At 37.4% G+C, this 21,747-nt stretch overlaps 3 protein-coding genes and 1 long non-coding RNA gene across 11 annotated transcripts in view; 1 reads left to right on the top strand and 3 right to left on the bottom strand.

Moving 5' to 3' along the window:
- Positions 1-9,186, top strand: part of LOC145973032 (uncharacterized) — a 28,864-nt gene extending 19,678 nt beyond the window's left edge. For all 3 annotated transcript variants that reach the window (XR_014439334.1, XR_014439335.1, XR_014439333.1), the window contains 2 exons: positions 7,207-7,291; positions 8,755-9,186. This is a non-coding gene — a long non-coding RNA (uncharacterized LOC145973032). The remainder of the gene's footprint in view (positions 1-7,206; positions 7,292-8,754) is intronic.
- On the bottom strand, positions 1,898-2,820 carry LOC145973030 (uncharacterized). The gene is made up of 2 exons (XM_083102157.1): positions 2,374-2,820; positions 1,898-2,082 (listed from the first exon to the last, which is right to left on the bottom strand). The coding sequence occupies exons 1-2, from the start codon at positions 2,594-2,596 to the stop codon at positions 1,955-1,957; spliced, it is 351 nt and encodes a 116-aa protein (XP_082958283.1). The 5' UTR covers positions 2,597-2,820; the 3' UTR covers positions 1,898-1,954.
- On the bottom strand, positions 2,991-11,255 carry LOC145973031 (mutS protein homolog 4). The gene is given in 17 exon segments (XM_083102159.1): positions 2,991-4,046; positions 4,112-4,301; positions 5,864-6,072; positions 6,324-6,437; positions 7,171-7,320; positions 7,322-7,562; positions 7,640-7,743; positions 7,849-7,988; positions 8,077-8,263; positions 8,483-8,677; positions 8,767-8,984; positions 9,188-9,309; positions 9,421-9,614; positions 10,172-10,320; positions 10,391-10,455; positions 10,738-10,870; positions 11,144-11,255. Coding segments are annotated over 17 exon segments (3,456 nt in total). The 5' UTR covers positions 11,247-11,255; the 3' UTR covers positions 2,991-3,104.
- Positions 11,256-11,443: 188 nt separating this feature from the next.
- Positions 11,444-21,747, bottom strand: part of Rhogap19d (Rho GTPase activating protein at 19D) — a 32,784-nt gene continuing 22,480 nt past the window's right edge. For 4 of the 6 annotated variants that reach the window (XM_083102146.1, XM_083102148.1, XM_083102147.1 and 1 more), the window contains 9 exons: positions 21,123-21,659; positions 20,669-21,049; positions 20,451-20,589; positions 20,114-20,238; positions 19,237-20,049; positions 18,881-19,019; positions 16,371-16,655; positions 14,823-15,064; positions 11,444-14,584 (listed from right to left, as the gene is read on the bottom strand). In XM_083102146.1, coding sequence (XP_082958272.1) covers positions 13,601-14,584; positions 14,823-15,064; positions 16,371-16,655; positions 18,881-19,019; positions 19,237-20,049; positions 20,114-20,238; positions 20,451-20,589; positions 20,669-21,049; positions 21,123-21,659 — 3,645 coding nt within the window. In that variant the 3' untranslated portion in view covers positions 11,444-13,600. Of the gene's footprint in view, positions 14,585-14,822; positions 15,065-16,370; positions 16,715-18,880; positions 19,020-19,236; positions 20,050-20,113; positions 20,239-20,450; positions 20,590-20,668; positions 21,050-21,122; positions 21,660-21,747 lie in introns of those variants that run through there. The other 2 variants (XM_083102150.1, XM_083102151.1) reach the window with 2 other exon arrangements.

The raw sequence follows: 21,747 nt of genomic DNA, 5'->3' as shown, positions 1-21,747 counted from the left end.
ATTGCACGTTAAAGCAGCAGAATACGCATTTTCTATATGTTTTTGCACTGTTTCCTTTTAGAAATCTAAGGAAAATATAAATGTTATTTTATTTTTTGAATTACCTCATTTTTATGCATTATATATATTTATATCATTTTCATTTTTATTTAGTAATTTTTTTCTTGTACTTTTTTACGTTCGTTTTTTTTAAATTTAATTTTTGCACGTCTCTTTAGTACGATCAATTATATGTAATTATATATATTTATTATAACTATTTTAGTGCATCTATGACTATGTTGGAAAGAATGCGGGCGCATTAAAATAAGATATCGTTCTATTGTGCGAGTATCTTTCCTGCTCGATGCTCGTAATAAGTCAGTTATACAAGCGTAACACGCTTTGGCCTCGAAGGAATCCCAAGAAGAATTAACGGCGGATCTCTATGCGCGCGCGCGCGCACATATCACACACATACACGATATATATTTGCCCGAGTGAATGCGAATGAACGCAACTGATTGTGTCGGTTGATGTAAATCGCGTTTGAATAATAAATAATCCGTCAGTCGCGCGTAAACGTAATTTTCCCGAGGACGTTGTGTCAATGTGCAGCAAATCATTCTTGCCTCAATAACAAGACGATATTTTATACGTAACACATTTTTCACATACGCGCCTTACTTGCAAGGCTTCGCAAAACACCAAGATTGCCAGGCTTAGCGAGCTTAAGCTCTGCCGTCTCTCTCAAGAATACAGAGATGAGAAAAGATTTATTAGACTGAAATAAAAAAAGCTTCCTATTTTTTTCGTAAACTGTTCTATAAAAAGTTATAAATTGTTACAATTATAAAAGTTGTAAATTATTTATCATCATACTTTTTTAATTAATAAGTTTTTTGCGTGATAATAGGATGTAATATTTTTATAAAAAATAAAAATTTGTATTATACAATTTCTAGAAAAAAATAAATATTAAAAATATAATAATATTATTATATAAATAATATTATATAATAATATTAAAACATTCTATGGCCAAACAATAAGCCAAGCGTGAATCCAATTGAGAATTTATGGAGAATTATTAAAAGAAGACTGAAGAAAATAAATAACGAACGTGCAACTGATTATCACTTATCAATGTTTGACATTAGATAAGAAATCAAAAATTCGTGTAAAAATCTTGTTGAAAACATGTGGGAAAACTCATAAAGAGTAGACTTGTAAAGTACTGATTTGTTACTGATCAAAAAAAATAATTATAAATAAATATAATTAAAACTTAAAAAAAATTTTAATTTTGAATATATATATATGTATAAAATTTTCATATTTGCATATCGCATTACATTCAATAAATATGCAATATAAACGGATCTCTCTTCCAACATGTATGTATTCTTGTGTTTGTATAGACATAGTTCTTCTACTTTACCCGAGCATCTTTCACGACTTTTCCAGTTTTTCTTAAGAGACTAATAACGATTGAATTTATGTGTCTTCCATCGGATAATGGAATTTGACATTTCTCCATATTTTTCCATAGTTATGATATGGTCGAACCGATCGATTGAGCTTTACTCGCGGCGTACGTGGAAGCTGAGAGCTTGAAGAGTTGTCAGCCTTGACCCACTTCCAAATGTCCTCGACTCCTCCCAAGTGTTCCCTGCTTCCATGCGTCTCAAAACTTGGCCTTAGACGAAGCGGTTTCGTTAAGCGGTCGTTTTTTATCGAAGATACGCGATATCGCTCGCATCTAATCGGTTATTCGATTATCTCTGACATTTTACTGTTAACGATCGATTGTAAAATCTTAAAGAGTATAGACCTTGTCTTTCAAGTATTCTCAATGTATTTTTCAAGTAAATATTTTTAACTGATTTTTAACAGTGAAAATAAGAGTGAAAGAATATTATTTATTTATTGTTTTATTTACAACACAGGGAATACATAGAACAGTTTTATTATCTTATTCAACATCATCTTCACAATAGTCCCACTCTTCGTCTCGAGATTGAGTCGCGGATGATAGCGGATTTCTAATCGCAGTCATATTCGCCGTATCGGGTTTTCCGATACCCAAAGTGGTTAACATTCCTAGCGAGTTTAGAACAGAGATTTTTCATTAATCAATCGACTCCAATGGCTCTAAATAGAAATTGCAAATTTATTAATGACAGTAAGAAAGCTTCGATCTATTATACCTATGTCGAGTATATACTTAAAACGTTGTGCTTGTATTATATTTTTTAATGAGTTTTTTTATACTCTTTATAATATATATGTATATAATTAAGTCTCTATATTTACGAGAACTCTCTTTCTGGACGAACCCCGAGTGAAATAGTTCTCATATGTAACAATCTCCATTACAAGGGGCGTGCTGACCTTTTAGTTTTCCCACTATATCTGTGGCTTCTGTATCTTGCGCCTCGCCCTCCACTATCGGCTTCCTTACGCTCTGATAAATTGTGTATCCAATACCGAAGACGTGATTGAATACAAACTGAGCGGTGCAGAGCACTATAACCACGAGGATGGGTAGACAAAGACTGGTCTCGAAGTCGTCTAGGAACAAATTTACCGAGTCCGGTAGCAGATCGGTAGACATTCTCTTCGCTTGGATGAGTCTCGTTCTCTAGGTTAATTTGCTTTGACTTTTTTCTTTTTTTTTTTTGCGATGTTCGAAACAATTATCGAAGCAATTTCGTGTTCGAGGCGATCATCATCGCCTCATCATCTTTATTTCACGCGAAGCTATCCAATCTTACAATTTTATATGTCTTTGCTCGCGAAAATGGAGCCAATATATCTTGTCAATTTCGTTTTGAAGAAAAGAGATATTCATATGTTTATAGCTCGTGTGAAGCTCGCGTCTTGCACTCTTGCATTTGCAAGCGAAAATAATTAGAAGAAAATAACAAGAATAAAATGGCAAGGAAAAAATAATTAAAATGATTCAATATGTTTTTTTTATTTAAATACAATAACGATAAGAAAGATAAGAACGAGAAGTACTTGACAAAACAAAAAAAGCATTGTTTGATTTTTCTCTTATATAAATAGAAAATAATGATAAAATATATTTTTTTATACTGCGAGATAGATGATGAAACAAATTATGCCGGTGACATCACTATGTCATCGTCCGGAGTAAGGCTCAATGATTCTTGCACATTCAAGAAAGCTCTTTCGTTGAGGGACGAATCAGTTTCGATTCGCGAGGTCTCTTTAAATCGTTTCATTTTCGCTATATTACTCGAATTTGTATCAGAAGACGGCAGAGCAACGTCGAATTCTCCTTCGGATAAACAATAATCGTAATATTGAGAGGATCTAGAAGATGCTGACGAAGAAGGCGCTATTGAGTTTAAAGCGACATTCGATCTTAAGCTGCCATGGGGTAATATTATCTCCGTCTGCCCTTCCGGTTCTTCGACTACTAACGTTGTCTTCTGGCTGATTGTTGCCTCGAAAGACGTGCAAACGTAAAATCGCGGATCGATGGGGATAGGACTTTCGTCAGGGATCGGTGGTTCGAGCGACTTGGTCTTTGTCAAATTTGAATCGGATAATTGCGACGAGCTAGGAATTAAAGGCGAATTAACGATTCTCGAATCTTTATCGATTCTCTTTGGCTGTGACAAGAGTGTCGCCCGATTTACAACAGCCCCGTGGATCGACAAATCTGTCTTTCGATTCCGATCAGTTTCCACAATTTTCATCGGTTCATCTACTTCGTGTCCTCGTTGACCTCTATTTCGTTCCGCTAATTCGGTTAACGACATTGCGTTGGTCGCCGTCGTTGGATTATCGTTCAAAGCAAGGGTCTTCTCGCGTTTCTCACGTTCTCGAGTGACACTCGTGGGTCTTACGAGAATTTGTGCTCCTTCTGTAAGCAGTTGCTTTTTACGTTGCTCGTCCAGATCCAGTTGACTCATGATATTTATGATATTTGCGAAAGTGAAACGATTGTTCTTCAATAGTGCGCCCAACTGAACGATCGCGTCGTAACACGATTTCTCCCACGATGGGAAGCTCGCAACTGATCCGAGATTACTCTGGAAAAAGAATAAAATGTTTAAGCGAAAAATTACAAACATTTGTGAGTTCGCAGTTCGCGTACCTGTGCGGTAGATTGTTGGGACGCGAATTCTCGCGCTTTAATCGTAACGCATTTCGGCAAAGAAGAGACTTCCGCTAGAGAAATGCCATAGTGATCGGTAGGTCCTACTCCGGGGTTCAACTTGTGAGTGTATATCAGATGTAACTCGTTCGATTCTTCCGATTCTGCGGTTTTTGTCTCGAAGCAATGACTGAAATCGTAGCAGCAATATTATGAATGAATTTTCCTTTTTGCCAAACGAATTATATTTGCTAGATAATGGATTTTTATCTTGTTCTCTTTAAGAAAGTATGAGGAGTAGGAGAAGAATCCGTTTTTATCACATCTTAAAAATAAGTATATATAGAATATCTAAAGAAATTATAGGATGTCTGTTTAATATCAGATTCTCTGGCCAAATTTGGAATTGATTTTTTCTTAGCGAAAATCTTGAGAAAAATCACTTTTTCGCCAATTTTTAAATTTTATCATTATATATAACTAAGTCTCGAATTGAAATTTTATAAAGATAAATGAAATTCTATGAAATTAACGGAACAATATAATTTTGTTAAACCTTTGATTCTACAAAGTTTAATTTATGAAAAGCCTCCTCTTTCATTTATAATTCAAAAATTATCAATGCTTTAATATTTTCACCTTCAGAGAATCTTCTATTAAGAGATACACAGTGATTTTGAGATACTCTATATAATCTTAATTTTCAAACTATACAGGGTGTTCTAAAAAGGTATGTCAAAAATTTAAGGAGATATTCCTCACACCTGAAGGATGAAAAAATGTTATATGGACATAGGTGCGGAAATGCTTATTTCAGGAGTTATGTTGAAAATACTGTTAGCTGTATTACTTACACAAGGAAAAATTTAGGATTAATTATTGTAGACGACAATCGTTTAATTAGGCTTATTTACATTTGGTTTTAATGTGACCTTGAGTATGTTACAATAAATGTTGAAAATGTTCACCATTTTCCTGAATACAAGCAATGACACGTCGACGCATCGATTCACGGTCACGTTCAAAAATGCCACCAGTGCGTGATATTCAAGATCTTCGTGACCGTATCACTGCAGGTTGCGAGACGAGGGGTAAACCGCTGATCAAAATTATGTACACTAATGCCTACTAATGCCCAATTCCTGGACATTACTGCTAAATTTTTAAAATTTAATAATTTAAATTTTAATAAATTTAAAATTATTATTTGAAAGAAAAGACTTAATAATACTTTAATAACGTCCATAATACGCATTAATACTTCAATAAAACCTAATAATGTCCAAGTAATGCCCAAGCAATGCCCAGTAATGCCTCAAATCTGTACACCGCAATGCCCTCAGCGGTTTACCCCTCGTTGCGAGACAATCCGCTGTACGCCAGGCATTTTTGAACGTATCCGTGAATGTAAATAAATAAATGTAAATAAGCCTAATTAAACGATTGTCGTCTACAATAATTAATCCTAAATTTTTCCTTGTGTAAGTAATACAGCTAACAGTATTTTCAACATAACTCCTGAAATAAGCATTTCCGCACCTATGTCCATATAACATTTTTTTCATCCTTCAGGTGTGAGGAATATCTCTTTAAATTTTTGACATACTTTTTAGAACACCCTGTGTATATATATATATATATGATATATATGATATATATAGATAAGATGTACATATAGATAAGTAGATAAAAACGTGGATGGATTTTTCCTCTTTGCTATGCGGATTATATTTATGCAAGATTTTCACGTACGTTGTCACGTTGTGATACATGTTTCTCAGCGCGGTGAGATGCAAAAAATGCGTCGCGGCAAACGTGAACGCTGTCGTCAGCAATAATTTCTCGCATATCGACCAAGCGATGGACGAACCTTCCTCGACAGTGGTATGTCTGCAGAGCTCGTCTAGAACCACGAGAGACCTAGGCGTGACGGATTGCAGAATGTATTGCGCCTCCTTCATCTAAAAATGAGCGAATATAAAATTGCTTTGCAATTTGATCTTTGCATCGAGAGCGCTAGTTTTCTCATTGATAGGAGTCGAGTAACATTGAACACGATTGGTGCTCGGGTCGCCTGAAAATACTATGCGGGTCGTAGACACACTTTTAATGGAAAAATTAGAAAAAATATCGCATGTAAAGTGACACTTTCATGTTTCGAAGAGACGGGTATATTCGTGAAAGAGTAATTATACATTTATCGGGCGACTACCTCGAGGACGAAGGCGGACGCATTTAGCTCGGCGTCGTCGCGAGAGCTCATTCTACAAAGTATGCGGTTCGCAATGCGAAACGTCGCCTTCGTCGCCGGCACATAAGAACCGATCTGAAATAAACACGTATAATGAGTTGGGAACTATGTCGGATGAAATATGTCAGTTTATAATAAACAGAGAGAAGCAGAGAGAATGTAATTAATAATAATAAATTTAATAAAAAATAACTTTTTATTAAGAGAGAGATTCGATGAAATTTGACGTTTACTAAAATATTAAATATTCAACATTCGATAAAAAATATTTTTTTAATACACGAAAGAAAATGAGCCTTTGCCATAATTTTTTTGGTGCAATTTTGCTCTTTGAATTCTTCTATCGTATCACAATGTTGAGAAATTCGAGTAAATCGTAAAAAAAATGTTTTTTAATATATTTTACCGTGTTATAGTTATTTGACATGTTGGAGAAGTTTCATTGCAATTAAAATTAATATCTGTTGAACTTTAAATCCTCAAAATGAATTTGTTGCATTTATTGTATAAGAAGAGATATTCATAATTAAATATTATACGATTAAAATTAAATAGATGAAAATTGTGCTACGACAGAACATTTTAGAGACCAAAATCGTATTCCCTTAAAAAATTTTCTAAAAAAAACTGTGGAAATAATTACTTTTTTTGTTTTGCATTTTTTATATCGAACTACGTAATTACGAGTATTTAAATTAACATAATTTTTTTTATTTAAAAAGAAAAAATCTAGTTTACAAAGTTACGTAAAAATAGATATTAGCGATCCGATAAGCGCATCCAATCAATCGGGAAGCGAAATTATTACCTGCGCCATGATTTGAAGTAGAACGATCTGTTTTAGGTACGTGGACTTGCCGCTCATGTTTGGTCCAGTTATCAGATGAAAATTGTACGGAATCGAGGCGTTCTGTGTGCCAGAGAATGAGGTGAGAAAATATCGTAAATTTATCACGCGGATCGCTCATTTCAACACTCACCACATCGTTGGCTACGGGTAAATCCCTGTTAAATAACTCCATAATGGGATGAAACGAGTTTACCAGTTCTAATTTGGTCCCGAACGACGGTCTCACGTATTCCGGATTACTGCTGATTTGCGCCAACGATAGTATCAAGTCTAATTCCGCCACGTCAGCGCTCAATTGAAACAAGCAGCCGACATGCTGTCTTATATCTTCCAGTAAATAAGTCAACAATCTATAAATTGTTATTATTTATTAATAATTGTTATTATTTATAAAATAATACGGGGAGCTTTTCGACGATTAACTCACGTGTTGCTCATTACGTAAACCTCCTCGCAAGCTTTCTTGCACTGTTTATTTAACGTCAATAATGCTGTTGTGGTCATCGTAAAGGATCTCCTGTTCTTTCGCGCCTACGCATAAATAGGATGTTAGACATAATTGATTAGATATAATTAAAATTAATTCGATATAATTAAAATTAAATTCCATAAACGATATCTATAGCACTATATTACCTGAATAAATTCCGCCGGCAAGTTTGAGATTATCATGTTCATATTTTGCGGTATCACAACATTTATATGATAGCCCAAGTTCGCGTTGTATTCCAAGGATAATGGAAGCTTGTATTTTATGGCTAATTGCTCTACCATATCTACTTAAACGAATCCGTCAAATGAGAATTAATTTTCAAATAATTTTAATATATTTAAATGTTACGGAGGGAGAGACTCTATATATACTTTTCATGTCGCTGATTAATTCGCAGTAAATTTGCCGAGCTACATCCAACAATTCATTGATATCAGCTTTTATAGCGAAGCATCTCTGCATACTCAGGGAAATACATCCCTTCACAAATTTCGCATCCGCGTGTATCAATGTCAAAATCTTATCCTTCATAACTTGAAATTCCGAATTTTTTAAATTCTGCAAATTCGAGAAAAAAAATTATCGTATCGGCAAGAAGATAAGAACATAAACAATCGTGAAAATAAATAATATTATTATATAAATTTTTTATAAAATTACAATTTAATTTAATTTTGTAATAAATATAAATTTCAATTATAAAATTATTTCAGATTAATATGATTAGAAGAAAATTGTTAAGATAATAATAATAAGTCTCGAATAAGAATGTAGCACCTTTCGCATTTTCACGAAAAACGGATGAATACCGTTCGCGAGGATTGCTTCCAGTTCTGGGACGGTGTCCAGACAGCTCTTCAAGAGCAATGCGTAGTTTAGATTTCGCTCTGCGTTTTGTATATCGTTGACGTGTAAAGGTTTAATCGCCAACGTCAGCAAGCGATCCGTGCCAAAAAGGCGTTGCACTACTGGCTGTAAAGCATAGATCTCGTATAACGCGCGGTGCGCAAAAATTGTGTCCGTTGAACTTTCTTTTTAAATATTTTTAGAATCCGTTATACCTGAAGACTGATGCATAGAGAACGATTGGCCACCAATTCTGCTACGCAGGATTGCCGATCCAGGATTAGACGTTCGTCGCAGCTGGGCTGGAGGATAGAGGCGCGCAAGAGTCTCCTACCCATCGGAGTAAGACAGCGATCCATCGTGCCCAGCAGACTGACGATGGTATGCTTGGACTGCGAGACGACCAGTTCCAGACTCCGCGCGGTCTCGATATCTACACAAATATCTTCCATGATGTATTTACCGCAAGAAAGATCGTCTTTCTCGTCGCAATATATATTATGATACATGATAAAAATTAATTAAATTATTTACAATATATTAATATTTTAAATAATTTTAATTAATTAAATTTTAAATAATTGAAATAATATTTAAAATTATTTAGAAAAATATATATGTATATTTTTAAATAACCAATCATTGTAGTATTCGGTGATCCTTGAAACTCTATTCGCATCGACTTTGGAGCGTAAACCATGTGCTGGACGTATTCTACGTATTTTAACAATGCTGCGGCCGCAGCCAAAGCGTAATATCTGAAAGGGGACGGAAAACATAAAATAATAAACGAATAAAATAGTTTTCTCTTCCTTTCTCTTTCTAATTGTTTCATTTTATGTGTATATGATCAATTTTTATAACGTTACTTTTGTTTCACTATCAATTCCACGGTCGAATACTCTCTGGCACATAGAGTTCGCACACGTTCCATGCCGGTAGACTCGTTGAAGTGTATTCGTGAAATCGGCGTGATGTTGAGAGCATTGAATTTTTCTTTGATCGATTTGTACAGTTTATTCTCTTGATCGCGACGCTCGCACATCGTTTCTGGCATCAATATCTTTAAAAATAAAAAAATTGCGAGACGACCATTTTTCATCGAATATTCTTGTTCCATCGGATCAATTTTATTAAAAAATCAAAATTATTATAGCAAAATATATATCCCTACCTCTTCCTTTTTAGTTAAATTTTTTTATTTTTTTATAAAAGAATTTTAATATAAACAAATAACATAATTATAAATTCATTGATAAAGTGATTAAGAGATTATGTCTTTCTATTATATATCAAATTTAATGAAATTATTACAATTTAATTTTTCATACTCAAAATACTCTGGTGGAACAGAATTAAATTTTTTCAAAAGAACTTTTACTCATTTCTATTTAAAAATATATATATTTAATTCTTATTATATATTGCAAAATTCTAATGCTTTTTAAAAATTGATACATAATGTTTCTCATGATTTTACTATAATAATTTTGATTTTCATTATTATCTTAAAAAACCTTTTTAAATTTTTTATATTATATAATATTTTTCTTGATACATATAGGATCAATATGATATAATAAAATAATTTATTTAAATAATAATAATAATAATGCCTACTTCTATCGGATCGAGCATGTTAATTTTCGTCAAAGTATTCACGTATGTTTGACAATCGCTGATTTGACAGAGAATCAAGTACGGATATTGTAGATCAATCGCTGCCAAACCGATTTCGTTCCTGGCGTCTCCTCGGCCAGCTGTTAACGCTATCAGAAATATCGTTCGTGAATAAGACAAAGTATGTCTTTCTAATTTTATGATTTAATTTTTGCTCACCGATCATCACACAAGAATCCGCATTGCTGGATGTGCCATACGGCGTTGATTTCGGATTAATCGACCTAATAGATAGCGAGAAATTAAATTTTTTTATACAAGCGCACGGGAATCAGAAATAAAACTGAAATTGCTTTTAGAAACTGGACTAGGATAATATTTTTTAAACCAATGTTCTAAAAAAATAATATAATTAATAATGTCCAACTTTTTATGACGATAAAATTGAATTTTTTAAAATGAATTTATACGAAAAAAAGCAATAGCTGAGATGTAGCGAGATATCAAATATATTTTATTCCAACAAGATTCTAAAATTATCTTGCAAGAGATTCGCAGATACTCACCCTACACTACAACGAGACGTGCTAGGCAGGTGTGATGACGTAGAGACATAATTCTCTCTGCGAACGTGTCTTGGCGTTTTTGAGTTCGCGGCTCCAGAGCTCGTCGAGACTCTCGGAAAGCCAGAATTGAATTCTACATTCGAGAATGGTGCGTGGAACAAAAGACGCAACCAAAAATTGAGTATTTTCGTTACCAAGAATGAGTGAAAATCGCGGCTAAAATCGACTTTAATCGAATAAATTCATTGTTAAACGTGCGGCAATAATTCTTTTTTTATCTTGGAACCGAACAAGAGATTTTATCTCACAAATGTGTATATTCAAAAAATATAATCTCGTCAAAATATGTTGCGCAAAGTTTGAACTCTTTATCGGCAACCAGTGTTAACTCTTATGTATCACTTACGATATCTCGGAAAGATATTTGTCACGCGTTGCGCGTTCGGTAGGAATCTTCCTCTCATGTAAGAACGTCGTCCTCTCGGTGGAGCAGCCTGTATTACATTCATTTTGATATGAACGCTCAGAGACAGGTTTAAAAAAGTACTTCCGACTTTACGACAATCTTGCGTTTAAATGCAACAGTATCGCCTGAATTTGTTCGCTGATTCGGATCGAACGTCACGTGACAAATTCGACTGATGAAGCAAGCCACGTTCGATTTTTAAATCAAGTCAGACTGGGATTAAACACACGTTTTACAACATTTCTCGTAGTAATATATTTATTTACAATTCTTGTCAATGTGTGTATTCTCTTACGCACATTTGCTTGGGATTAATAATAAATAACACGATCACAATCACTATTCCTTCCGAAATAAATATCGCTCTTTCGTTCTCGTCGTTCATTAGAATTTAGTTACATTTGTATTTACAAGCATCTCAGTAATGAAATCGATTGTCTCTGCTACTTAAACTCTTCCATTCGCGCCACACAGCAACTATATATATATATGTAAAGTTTGTGTAAAATTTATTTATTATCTATGTAGAACCGCACCTCGCGAAATAGAATAACGCGCGATATACATACAATACATACGACAATTCGCGCGGCAAATTTTACCGCATACAATATATATTTACACATTAATCTTCCAAAACACGTAAAAAATCAACGTGAATATTGCGCCAATCCCGCGAGAGAGAATATCAATCTTTATATTAATAGTAAATTAATTGCAAATTAATATGTGTACATATATATGTCGATACATATAACGATTTTTTACATCATTCGTAGATGTATCGTATATTTTTGTAATCGCAAGTATTAATTTCCTTGATCACACACCTCTGTGGTGCCTGATATTCTCGCTTATCAGTAGTTTTAACGTAACCGCACTAACCGCTACGCAAATTACAAGAATAAACAGAAGCAAGGAGAAAGTTTGGCGAATACAAATAATATTAATGATACACAAGAGACCCACAGCGTTTGACAGAATACCTTCAAGTATATCATTTTACAGCGATACACAAAAGGGGAATATACGTTTTTCGCACCGCTCGATGTATCATTCTCGTAATGAGGCACGTGGGAAATTTGGCCAGTCTAGAAAGAAAACAGGATCTCTATCCTTCCTCTCTCGCAATATCGTTTCATTTATCTTAGAACGGACAAATTTCTCATTATACGAGAGGCACCGAATACACATACATTATTAATTAACGGCACCACGTCTTGTTCTGGACTTATCGCGATAAAATTTACAATGTCGCAATAGTGGTCTTAAAACGATGATCGTTAATGTAATATTGATCACAATGCACATAAAAAATGCGCGTACGTGCGCGCGTATAAACATATACGTGTACGTGCACGCACACACGCACATCCGTAGCACGCGATATGTGTACATCGATAGACGCGAGATCGATCAAGGTTTATCACATCGTGGACTTTTTATCGGAGACTTTGCGGTAAAAAATTTCTTAACGCTACGAATGCTAGCTTTCAAAGAACTTTCAAATTGCGCCGATCGCTCGCGACGACAACAATGATAAACGCACGTTAAAATGCACAATTTTTATCTTAATGATTCTTTTCTATCTCTATCGCATGCCTGTTAAAAATAATACATTTCTCGCGCGCACGAGGATCGAGCAGTATCGCACGCGTGCAAAAAATATTCACGCGACGCGATATATATAAAGTGATTATTAAAATATAAATTTAAAGACAGACAATATATATATATAGTTACCTTATACCGATTGAATATATAATAATATTCAATCGGCTCATATATAATATATCCCGCATTATACATATATCTTATGTACAAAAGATGTCACAATCACAAATCACAAGTATGATAATACGTATATAATTGACACGATGCAAATACTACATGCAATTAAAACTGCTAAAATAACTTTCTTACGTTTCTCCAATGCCACTTGGCGTTTGCTATTTTCGTTAGATCGGTAAAGAGAGTGTCCTTGTCTTTTTCTCTAAAATAGAGTCTAATACAAAGCAATTTTCGCGTTGCAACGATCTTCGCATTGTACATTAATCTAACTCGATGGTCAAAACTGTGTAGAAGATGATAGTGTCTAAATTCTCTTTCATATTCAATTTATTATAATTATCATGAAATGAATTATCGATAACGATTCATAGAGTGATGGTTCTTTGGCACGTTGGCGAGTGACAATCGATGAATCATGTCGGCAAACGAGAATTTAAACGATTATTATCAAGATATTTTTATCATATGAGATATATATAAAGTTGATATGATTCAAAGATATAAACCGGTACAGAGATATTAAAAATGACGGCAGGTACAGCAACAATGTTGCATGTATTATTCAAAAATGAATAGAAAATGTCGAGTAATTTATTCGAGCATATATTATACGTGGCTCTCGAGGGGCACCTTAAAGACCTTGGACGCGATATTCGCATCCGGCAATGACTGCGGCCTCGCGGCGTTGGTTACGTTGAAGACAACGTTGCTGGGTCCACGAAAGCTCACCTCGATTAAGAAGCTCGTGTCAGCCATGCCAACGCGATTAGCGCTCAGATCAGGCGAGCTGGTTCTAAGCTGGCTCTTCTTCGGTCTGTAATCGCTTCTGATGATCCTCTCGGCCTCGGATTGTAATTTATTATCGAGCCAATGCACCTTGTCAAAATCCTTGGTACCGCCGACCGTATGTCTCCGTTTGATCGACCGTTCCGACATTCCATTCTTCCGCTTTAGCTTCGTGGCGCTTTCCTTCCGTACCGATTGTCGCCGCTTGCTGATGTTACACTCGGTCTTCTCAGTCTTGGTCAGCGATTCGGAACGTTTCAGCCTGCTGCCTGGCGACTCCGATCTGTCACCGGAATGTTTGTTCAAACTCTCGGACCGTTTAAGCAGCAACGGCCTCTCGGTTGAGTGCTTATTCAAGCTTTCCGATCTTTTTAATCGGGAGCAAGTATTTTCGGACGTTCTCTTGTTCAATGATTCCGATCGTTTCAGGCGGGATCTTACCTCGGAGCTCGTCAGGCTTTCAAATTTTTTCAGCTTGTTGGAATAACTGGAATCTCCGGTCTCGTAATGATGAACCTTGGCGTCCAATTTTGCATCGACATCGTTCTCCGAACATCTACTACTCTTCTCGCTCGTCGATTCGTAATGTCTTGGGTTTCCCGCGCGGGGATAATCTCCCTCTTCGTCTGCATCCCTCCGATCGTCCTCGTCCTTCTCGCTCGAATCCGGAGTCTTCTCCGTCATTGTCTTCTCCGTGGCGTGATTCGTGTCCGGCCTCTGCTTATCGTTATTCGGCATGATTGACTCCGAAGAATGCGGAGTATTGTCGGTTACCGTAGAATCGGTATCCTTCTCGGGAGCGTTCTGCAAATCAAGAGGAAAATGATGAAATTTTTGAAGGAATTATTCAATAATCATATCGGTGTTTTTTTTTTATCTATATCAAGACATTTTAATTTATATTCAAATGCGACGCAGTCTAGATGAAAGTTTATTATCCGAGATACTTCATATTCATATATTCTCTCTGATAACATTAACTTCAAATGTATGAGAGAGATTTTATCGATACAACATGTGACCGTGATATTAAAATACTTACGTCCTTTGGGCGGGAGATGTGGCACTCGAGCGATTTATGAAGGCTGGGATTACGATAGGCTTCCGTAGATGGATATCGGAATTTCGGGGACGCGCTCGGCTTTTGTTCCCGCTCCGCGGAGATGCCATCCTTATTATGGGACGCGGATTCCGGAGGAGACTGCGCTTGAGTCGACGATTGATTGACGAGAGACCTCCATTTGCGATCGAACGTGGTGGTGAGGCTGGTTAGAAGGTCGCTACCTGTAAGATTCATCGTGTTAATGATAACGCGAGATACGCGCATGAAACCACACACGAGACGCACAAACTTGTATGAATACAAGGGAAAAAAAGAAAAACACTCAAAGCATCGCGAATTGTGTTATCTGGTCGTCATTTTAGTAACTTGTGATATACACGATCGCTAAACAAAATGAAAAGTGTACGATTTTTCTTTTCGTTTATCGCTTATCAGCTGATGATGTATCTTGCGTGAGTGCATTCCTGCAAAATAAAATCGTCGCGAAATCAGATTATAGTTGGAAATAATCCGCAACAATAATGATGAGCGTTGAAATGCATTCTGCCGACGTAAAGCGAGCACGATTATCGCAAGAGAATTAATTAATGTTATTGTATCTTCGTTCTTATCAGAGAGCATCGTCGCTATCGCTATCGTCGGTTCGTATCACTCGGTTTTACTATCGTCATTGTTAATCAAAAGTTGTCATTGTTTCGCCAGCTGTATACATTACGACAATTGCAATAACAACATAATCAGCATATCTTCGTTCTTGCGTTGAAGCGTGGTAGAAAAAATAACATCCTATTCTTGAACGAGAAAAAAAATAAAACAAGATGCGGCAAAAATCACGACAAAAACACAGTACATAAATAATATTACTAAAAATATATCCTTAAACATATATCTAAAAAATTACTCAAAAAAAGCTAGTGAAGCTAATACTTTTGAAAAACTAAAGTTAAAATCGCCGAGTAACTGATCTATTAATGCTGTTTTAAAGCAGAAGAGATGACACATTTTTGTGAAAATATTCTTCATTCCAGAAATACTATCGCATATAAGAATTTCGCAATTAGTGACGTAGACGACATTAGAAGATTTATCGATCTACGCTCACAAACATCCGAGCGGGAAGTTGCGAGAAAAATAACAAGAAGAAGAAACGACATTGTCTACCAGTGGGACGAGCTAAAAAAAGAAAAAAAAATTGCCTGCAGCGTTATTTACGCGCGTAAAAGCCAGTCAAGATTCTCCTCGAAGATGACGGTCGCGAAACGTGTGAGATATTAACAGAGTGGATCGCGCAATCGCTGGGCGCGAAAGATGCATACGTGACACGCACGGGGACGAATGTTAGTCGGAAAAAGTAACAACAAATACAACACGTGGCGTGCTTAGTGGTGGCATGTATGTAAAATAAAAGAGCGTGTATATAAAAGCCATTCGGTTTGAGCCAGCCAGCTGAGTCAGCTCGTCGGGCATCTCGGATGCTGGAGGCGGATCCGCCAGATTTCTGGTCTGGCGAGAGAGCCTGGGATTTACCTCGGAGGAATCGGTTTAGAGTCTTGGCGGTGGCTGATTCGTCTGACGATCGCGCGTCGTCTCCTGCGCACGATGACGATGATGATGGGGCAGCTGTTGCTGTAGACGCGACAGCAGTTGCCAACGGTGCGGCGGCTGATGATGCTGCTGTTGCTGCTGCTGCTGTGGTTGCTGCTGTTGGCATTGACACGGGCATGGACATTGGCATCGGGACCGCTGCGACCGGCACTGGCATTGACATTGGCGACTGGGCCGGTGTCTTCGGGGCGGCGGGACTACCGGGACCTGCGGTACCGTATAGGTGGGACGATATGTACCACCAAAAACCCGGGCTCGCTGTGTGCCTACACGTGGTGTTCAACCATTTCCATTTTTACCGTCATTCATTCATCACTGTTCGTGATGCGGCCGGCGCGACGGAGCAACTCTCTCGTCTTCCTCACGTCTTCCTCCTTTGCGTCTGGACCCACCGTATCTCTTTCCGTCTCTTTTTTTCTTTCTTTCTCTTTATTCGGGTCTTTATATTCTTTCGAACCGATTAGCCACCGATTGATCGCCGCGCGAATTCAGTTTGCTCGACGGAAATTAAAATACATCGCCCGACAGAGAAACTGAACGGACGTAACAAAAGGAAGGAAAATGTAACCAAAGAAAAAAGAATGAAAGAAGAAGAGAAAAAAAGGATTGAGAGCGAGGAGAATCAAATTTTCAAGATCAATATTTTTCAGCCGTGATCGAGAACGCGCGACAGATCGATCGATCTTGTCCGAAGATCCTCGGAAGAAAACTATCGAGCCGACTATATTCGTATTCCTTTCGGGCGTGTCTGATCGCAAAGACGTAGACTGAGGCGGCAGAGCAATCAGTTTTATATAATTAAAAAAGGCCACAAGATTAATCAGCAATAGAGGCGATCGTTATAACGATTAAAGAACAGGCAGGCAGACGAGCAATCAGACAAACGTAATTCGGCGATGCACATATGTGTGACAAGAAGGTGCGAAAACTAGACGTACTGTCAGACTAATAGCAAGAGCCCCATCGAAACATTGCTTACGATGGTTGTGAAAAATGAAGAAAAAAAAAGAAAAATGCCTTCAAACTTATTATCAACAAAATCGTGACAAGAGATAACGTTATAATTTGTGTGTAAACGTGACTCCTTTAAGAAAATTCACATCATTTTCGTAAAAGCAAGCAGTGATCGAAGAATCCATTCGAAGATATCTCGATAGATCCTCAAAGAACATGCATGCGAAGATAGAGATTTATCCGATAGTCGGCGTTAAAGACACACTTTAATTTCTTTTTTTTTTTAAGTGATATTTGCGAAGCATCGGAGATATACAGTAAGAGATTTTGTTTCCCCGGGAATATCGTTATCCTCGGAAAGCACATTCTCTTATAGATATCGGATGCATTAAAAGAAAAAGCGTCTGGACCTTTTTTACACCGACTGTACGTTTACGAGGAAAAGTCGCTGAAGAAGCAGCCAATCTGTGTGAGATATATGTGCTTTTCTTAATGCCGAAAGCCGAAGATTGGCGCATGCAGTACACGAAAACAATGTAAAAATAAAGGATCGGCCCCAAAAGACGCGCGTCATGTGTATAATTCTGAGATATATATATACACTTTCTTAATTTTTATTTTATTCTCTCTCTTTTTGTGGCCGATCCTCCTTGATCGCAAATACGAGATATAGTATCTTCTAAAATTAAATCTGTTTTCATTGCAAGAAGCCTTCGTGTGTCTCGTGGACGTGTTTGCACTAAAATCGACTACGCTCCGCGTAATGTTGCGAACGCAATGAGAGAAAAAAATGGAACGTTCCGAGCAATGACGATGTAACTTATAACATGTAATTAAAGATCGTATCGTAATTTGAAAAAAGAAAAAAAAAGAAATGGCTTGAAGCAAAAATAAGAAGGAGGAATGTACCTAGAAAGCTTTTTGTTAATAGTGAGTATCTTCTGTGTCCACTGCAGAAAACAAGATCCTGCTACACTCACCGATCGTCAGAAGCGATATTACACAGAGAAAAGATATAAGAGAGAATATGAATAGAGGCAGATACATAATACACGTTGTAATTGTACACGTAGACTCACGACGAGAGATAGGAGTCGGAAAACATTTTCAGAAATTGACGAACAAATTCACGCGAGAAATGCTAAAAGAGTTGCAATCGAGTTTGCCTTGATATATCGCTATTTTTCAGACAATTCTTGTATACGTGATACGTACATGATATACGACATATATTTATACATGTAGATCTTGATCCCTTGAACTCTGCGGTTATCAGCATTATTTCAAGCATACGCGTCAATTATCTATTTATGCCAAATAGCGTGTACAAGAGAATCGCGTATCGTATAATGCTTCATCGTTTTTACGCAATGTACGATTGGGATATATTGATAACACAAAAGATTTGCTTTGATACCGAGTGCATATGACGAAGGCTCGGAATAACATCGCGAAGATGGAAGGAATGGAATACTAACCATCGTCTGAGCCATCGCCAGAAATGCCTCGTTGCTGCTGCGATGGTGATGGAGAGGACTGCGAGAGATTGTGAACCTCGTGCAAGGAATCCAGACTGCCGTATCGAACTGGCGGTAAACAGATCGACTCTGTTGACGGCTGCGACGCCAATAAATCCATATAAACAAACAAAATCGATTAAAGAACAACCTTTTTAAATAAGTGACAAAATAACATTCAAGTATAATCTTTGGAATAAAACTTAGTTTACTATCGAATTACTATCTAATACGCATTATTACGTATTATTATGTATCTAATCGTATCTAATCGTACTATCTAATCGTTAATCAAACATAAATTTGAATCAGCTTACGTCCTTGTCCGTCTTGAACTTCTTGATGACGCCGTTATTCATCTTCTCCCCTAACACGCTAGTCAGTTGATTGGTTGCTTGCGCTTTCTGGTGCGTCGCGGATTGCTGTTGCACGGCTATTGACAGTGGTGGTCTCGTGGTCGATCGCGATCTGACTTGCGATCTTTCTGATAGGTCTAGCAATGATTCATCGGCGAGTCTTTCGTTCAAACTGGACAGACGTTCCGACAGCAAACTCGGCGATACCGTCGTGTCGACTATACTATCGAGCAGATCGTCGTTCTCCATCTCTCGTTTCGCCAATTGCCATTCTATTTCGATTCTTCGTTTCTCCTCCTCTCGCTTTTCTGCTTCAAGCCGCTGTCGATGTTGATCCCTCTGCAACATCGCCTTCGTCTCTTCCTCAAATTTCCGCACTCTCTCCTGTGTGGTCGCGCTCAAACCGGTGTACGTCAGTATCGCTATTTCGTCGTTGCTCTGCCTCGTCTGGTTAGATCCGCCGGATGCAGTGGAGCTAGTTTCCGTCGAACTTGGACCAGTCTCGCTCGATAGTCTTGAAGAGTCCACAGATGGCGGTGCAGACTGATTCGCGTACTTGGAACGATTCGATGGGGATGCTCCGTTACTCGACGTACCACTGATATTATTAGAATCGACCGACAGGGACCGATCGGAACGATCCGTAGAATGATTCGATTGATGAGTCTTGTTTTCATGCATCTGTACGATTTCGCTGACGGAACACTGCCGTTCGTTTAAAGCCATGCTCTGTCGAATTGTCGGCGAATTCTCCAACTCTTGCTTCGTTTTGGCCTAAATTATTACAAGTTTGATTTTAATTTCTCATTTGATGAAAAAGTTAGAATCAGTAACTAACCTTATCGTTCTCATGTTCACTGTTATCGATTTCGTCTTGATTTTTTCGTCTTCTTTGAATCTTTTTGTTAGCCGCAGATATGATTGATGATACAATGTCCCTAGCGGATGCCATGTCGCGTATGCCTGTTTTATAAAGGAAATATAAATGCATTGCTGTTGCAAATAAAATATATAGTATATAGCTTTGACTATTATCTGTTAAAAGCGCCAACAAAAATTAGAGTGATAAATAAAATAAGAAGAATGAGATAAAGTTTGTGCTTAAACTATGTAAAGAACAATAAAAGATGAAAAGGAATGATTGGATATGAAATAATGCTTATAAATATAATAACCTTCGACTTTCTGAATATTGTTTAATAGAAGATTGTGATTGGATGTTGGCTCGACTTCGCAACTATCTGTTGGAAGGCTTAAATTTACGCTCAATCTGCTCAAGTCGTCCAGATCGTCCTCCGAGAAGAACCAATCGACCTGAAACATATCGATTCGAGACCGTAGATATCTTGTAAAGAAAGTGGCGTCTTCTTTTTTTAGCGCAGAAAAAACTTACGTTATTCAACAAACTCTCGACTATTCTACATTGATGCGACATATCGGTAACCATGGTAACCATATTGTCTCTAGAACCGCTCGCTCGCACCAACGTTGGTCCGAAAACTATGGCTAGATTCTTGGCTTCCATTTTATTGATCTCGCTATGATCGACTATTTTCTTCAGATGTTGCATCAAATACTTTAGCGTCTCAAAATGATGTTCTGGAAGATCTCGCAATAATTTCCGTATCGTGGTCATTCGTCTCTGCGGATCCTCTATCTTATCGGCATCGATAAACATGGGATACAATTCTGCGGTAAGCAAAGAATCGGGAAGTTGACGGAAGAATGACTTCAACAATGATGATATTACGTTGACGTCGCTCCATCTTGGATCCTGCAAAAGAAAACAAATTATGAACAGAATCTTCGCAAAATAGGCGCCTCAATATTATCGAATGGAATATTACCTGAAAGTTGATATTCTCGAATCCTTTGTTGACGCTGTCCGTAAGCTGGGAGATCGCGGCCGTGTTTCCGGGCACTCTGTAGATCCCTACGACCTCGAGACCTCTCGCTTCAACAATACTCGTGCACATCTCGACAATCAGCGGTACGTATTCGGAGAATGACGACTGCGGACAGAGTTCGAGTGGTACCTTGAAGGTAGCCCCTTCAGGCGGCATTTGCGCCGTAGGTGAGGAAGGCGCGCCTCCGGCTTGACTATGCATCTTTTTGAATTGTTTTGCCATCCTCCCCTTCCAAGTCTTTGATTTGGGCGACGGTAAGGGTTCCAACATCTGATTACTCGGCTTGCGCGTTTTGTTCACGGGCGATTGTCCCGTTGGCGATCGGTTCCTGAACGACGTTAGCTTCTTGATGCCCTTGTGATTCGGCAAAGGGCTCAATTTTTGGCCGTTGCTCGGAGAAACACTACCGCTTGGAGTCGTCGGTCCTGTTGGTGTCTGTGGTACGGCCTGTTGTTTCGACGTGCAGGATACGGCATCCTGTTTTAACAAACGGATTTTTCATGAGAAATACACGTAGAAAACTATTACAAAATTTGTGAAAGAAGAGTGACGAAGACAATAGCAC

The sequence above is a fragment of the Camponotus vicinus genome, unplaced genomic scaffold (genome assembly GCF_025532165.1).
Source record: "Camponotus vicinus isolate PSW18456_S1 unplaced genomic scaffold, iyCamVici1.0 SCAF_6, whole genome shotgun sequence".
In the NCBI taxonomy this organism is placed as follows: Eukaryota; Metazoa; Arthropoda; class Insecta; order Hymenoptera; family Formicidae; genus Camponotus; species Camponotus vicinus.
This window is presented reverse-complemented; position numbering and strand designations above follow the sequence as displayed.

What these genes read in the sequence shown, in the direction of transcription:
- LOC145973030 (XM_083102157.1), bottom strand. Translation starts at nt 2,596, where the DNA reads ATGTCTACCGATCTGCTACCGGACTCGGTAAATTTGTTCCTAGACGAC. An exon ending in TATAGTGGGAAAACTAAAAG is followed by an intron (nt 2,083 to 2,373) that starts GTCAGCACGCCC and finishes TAAACTCGCTAG; the next exon opens with GAATGTTAACCACTTTGGGT.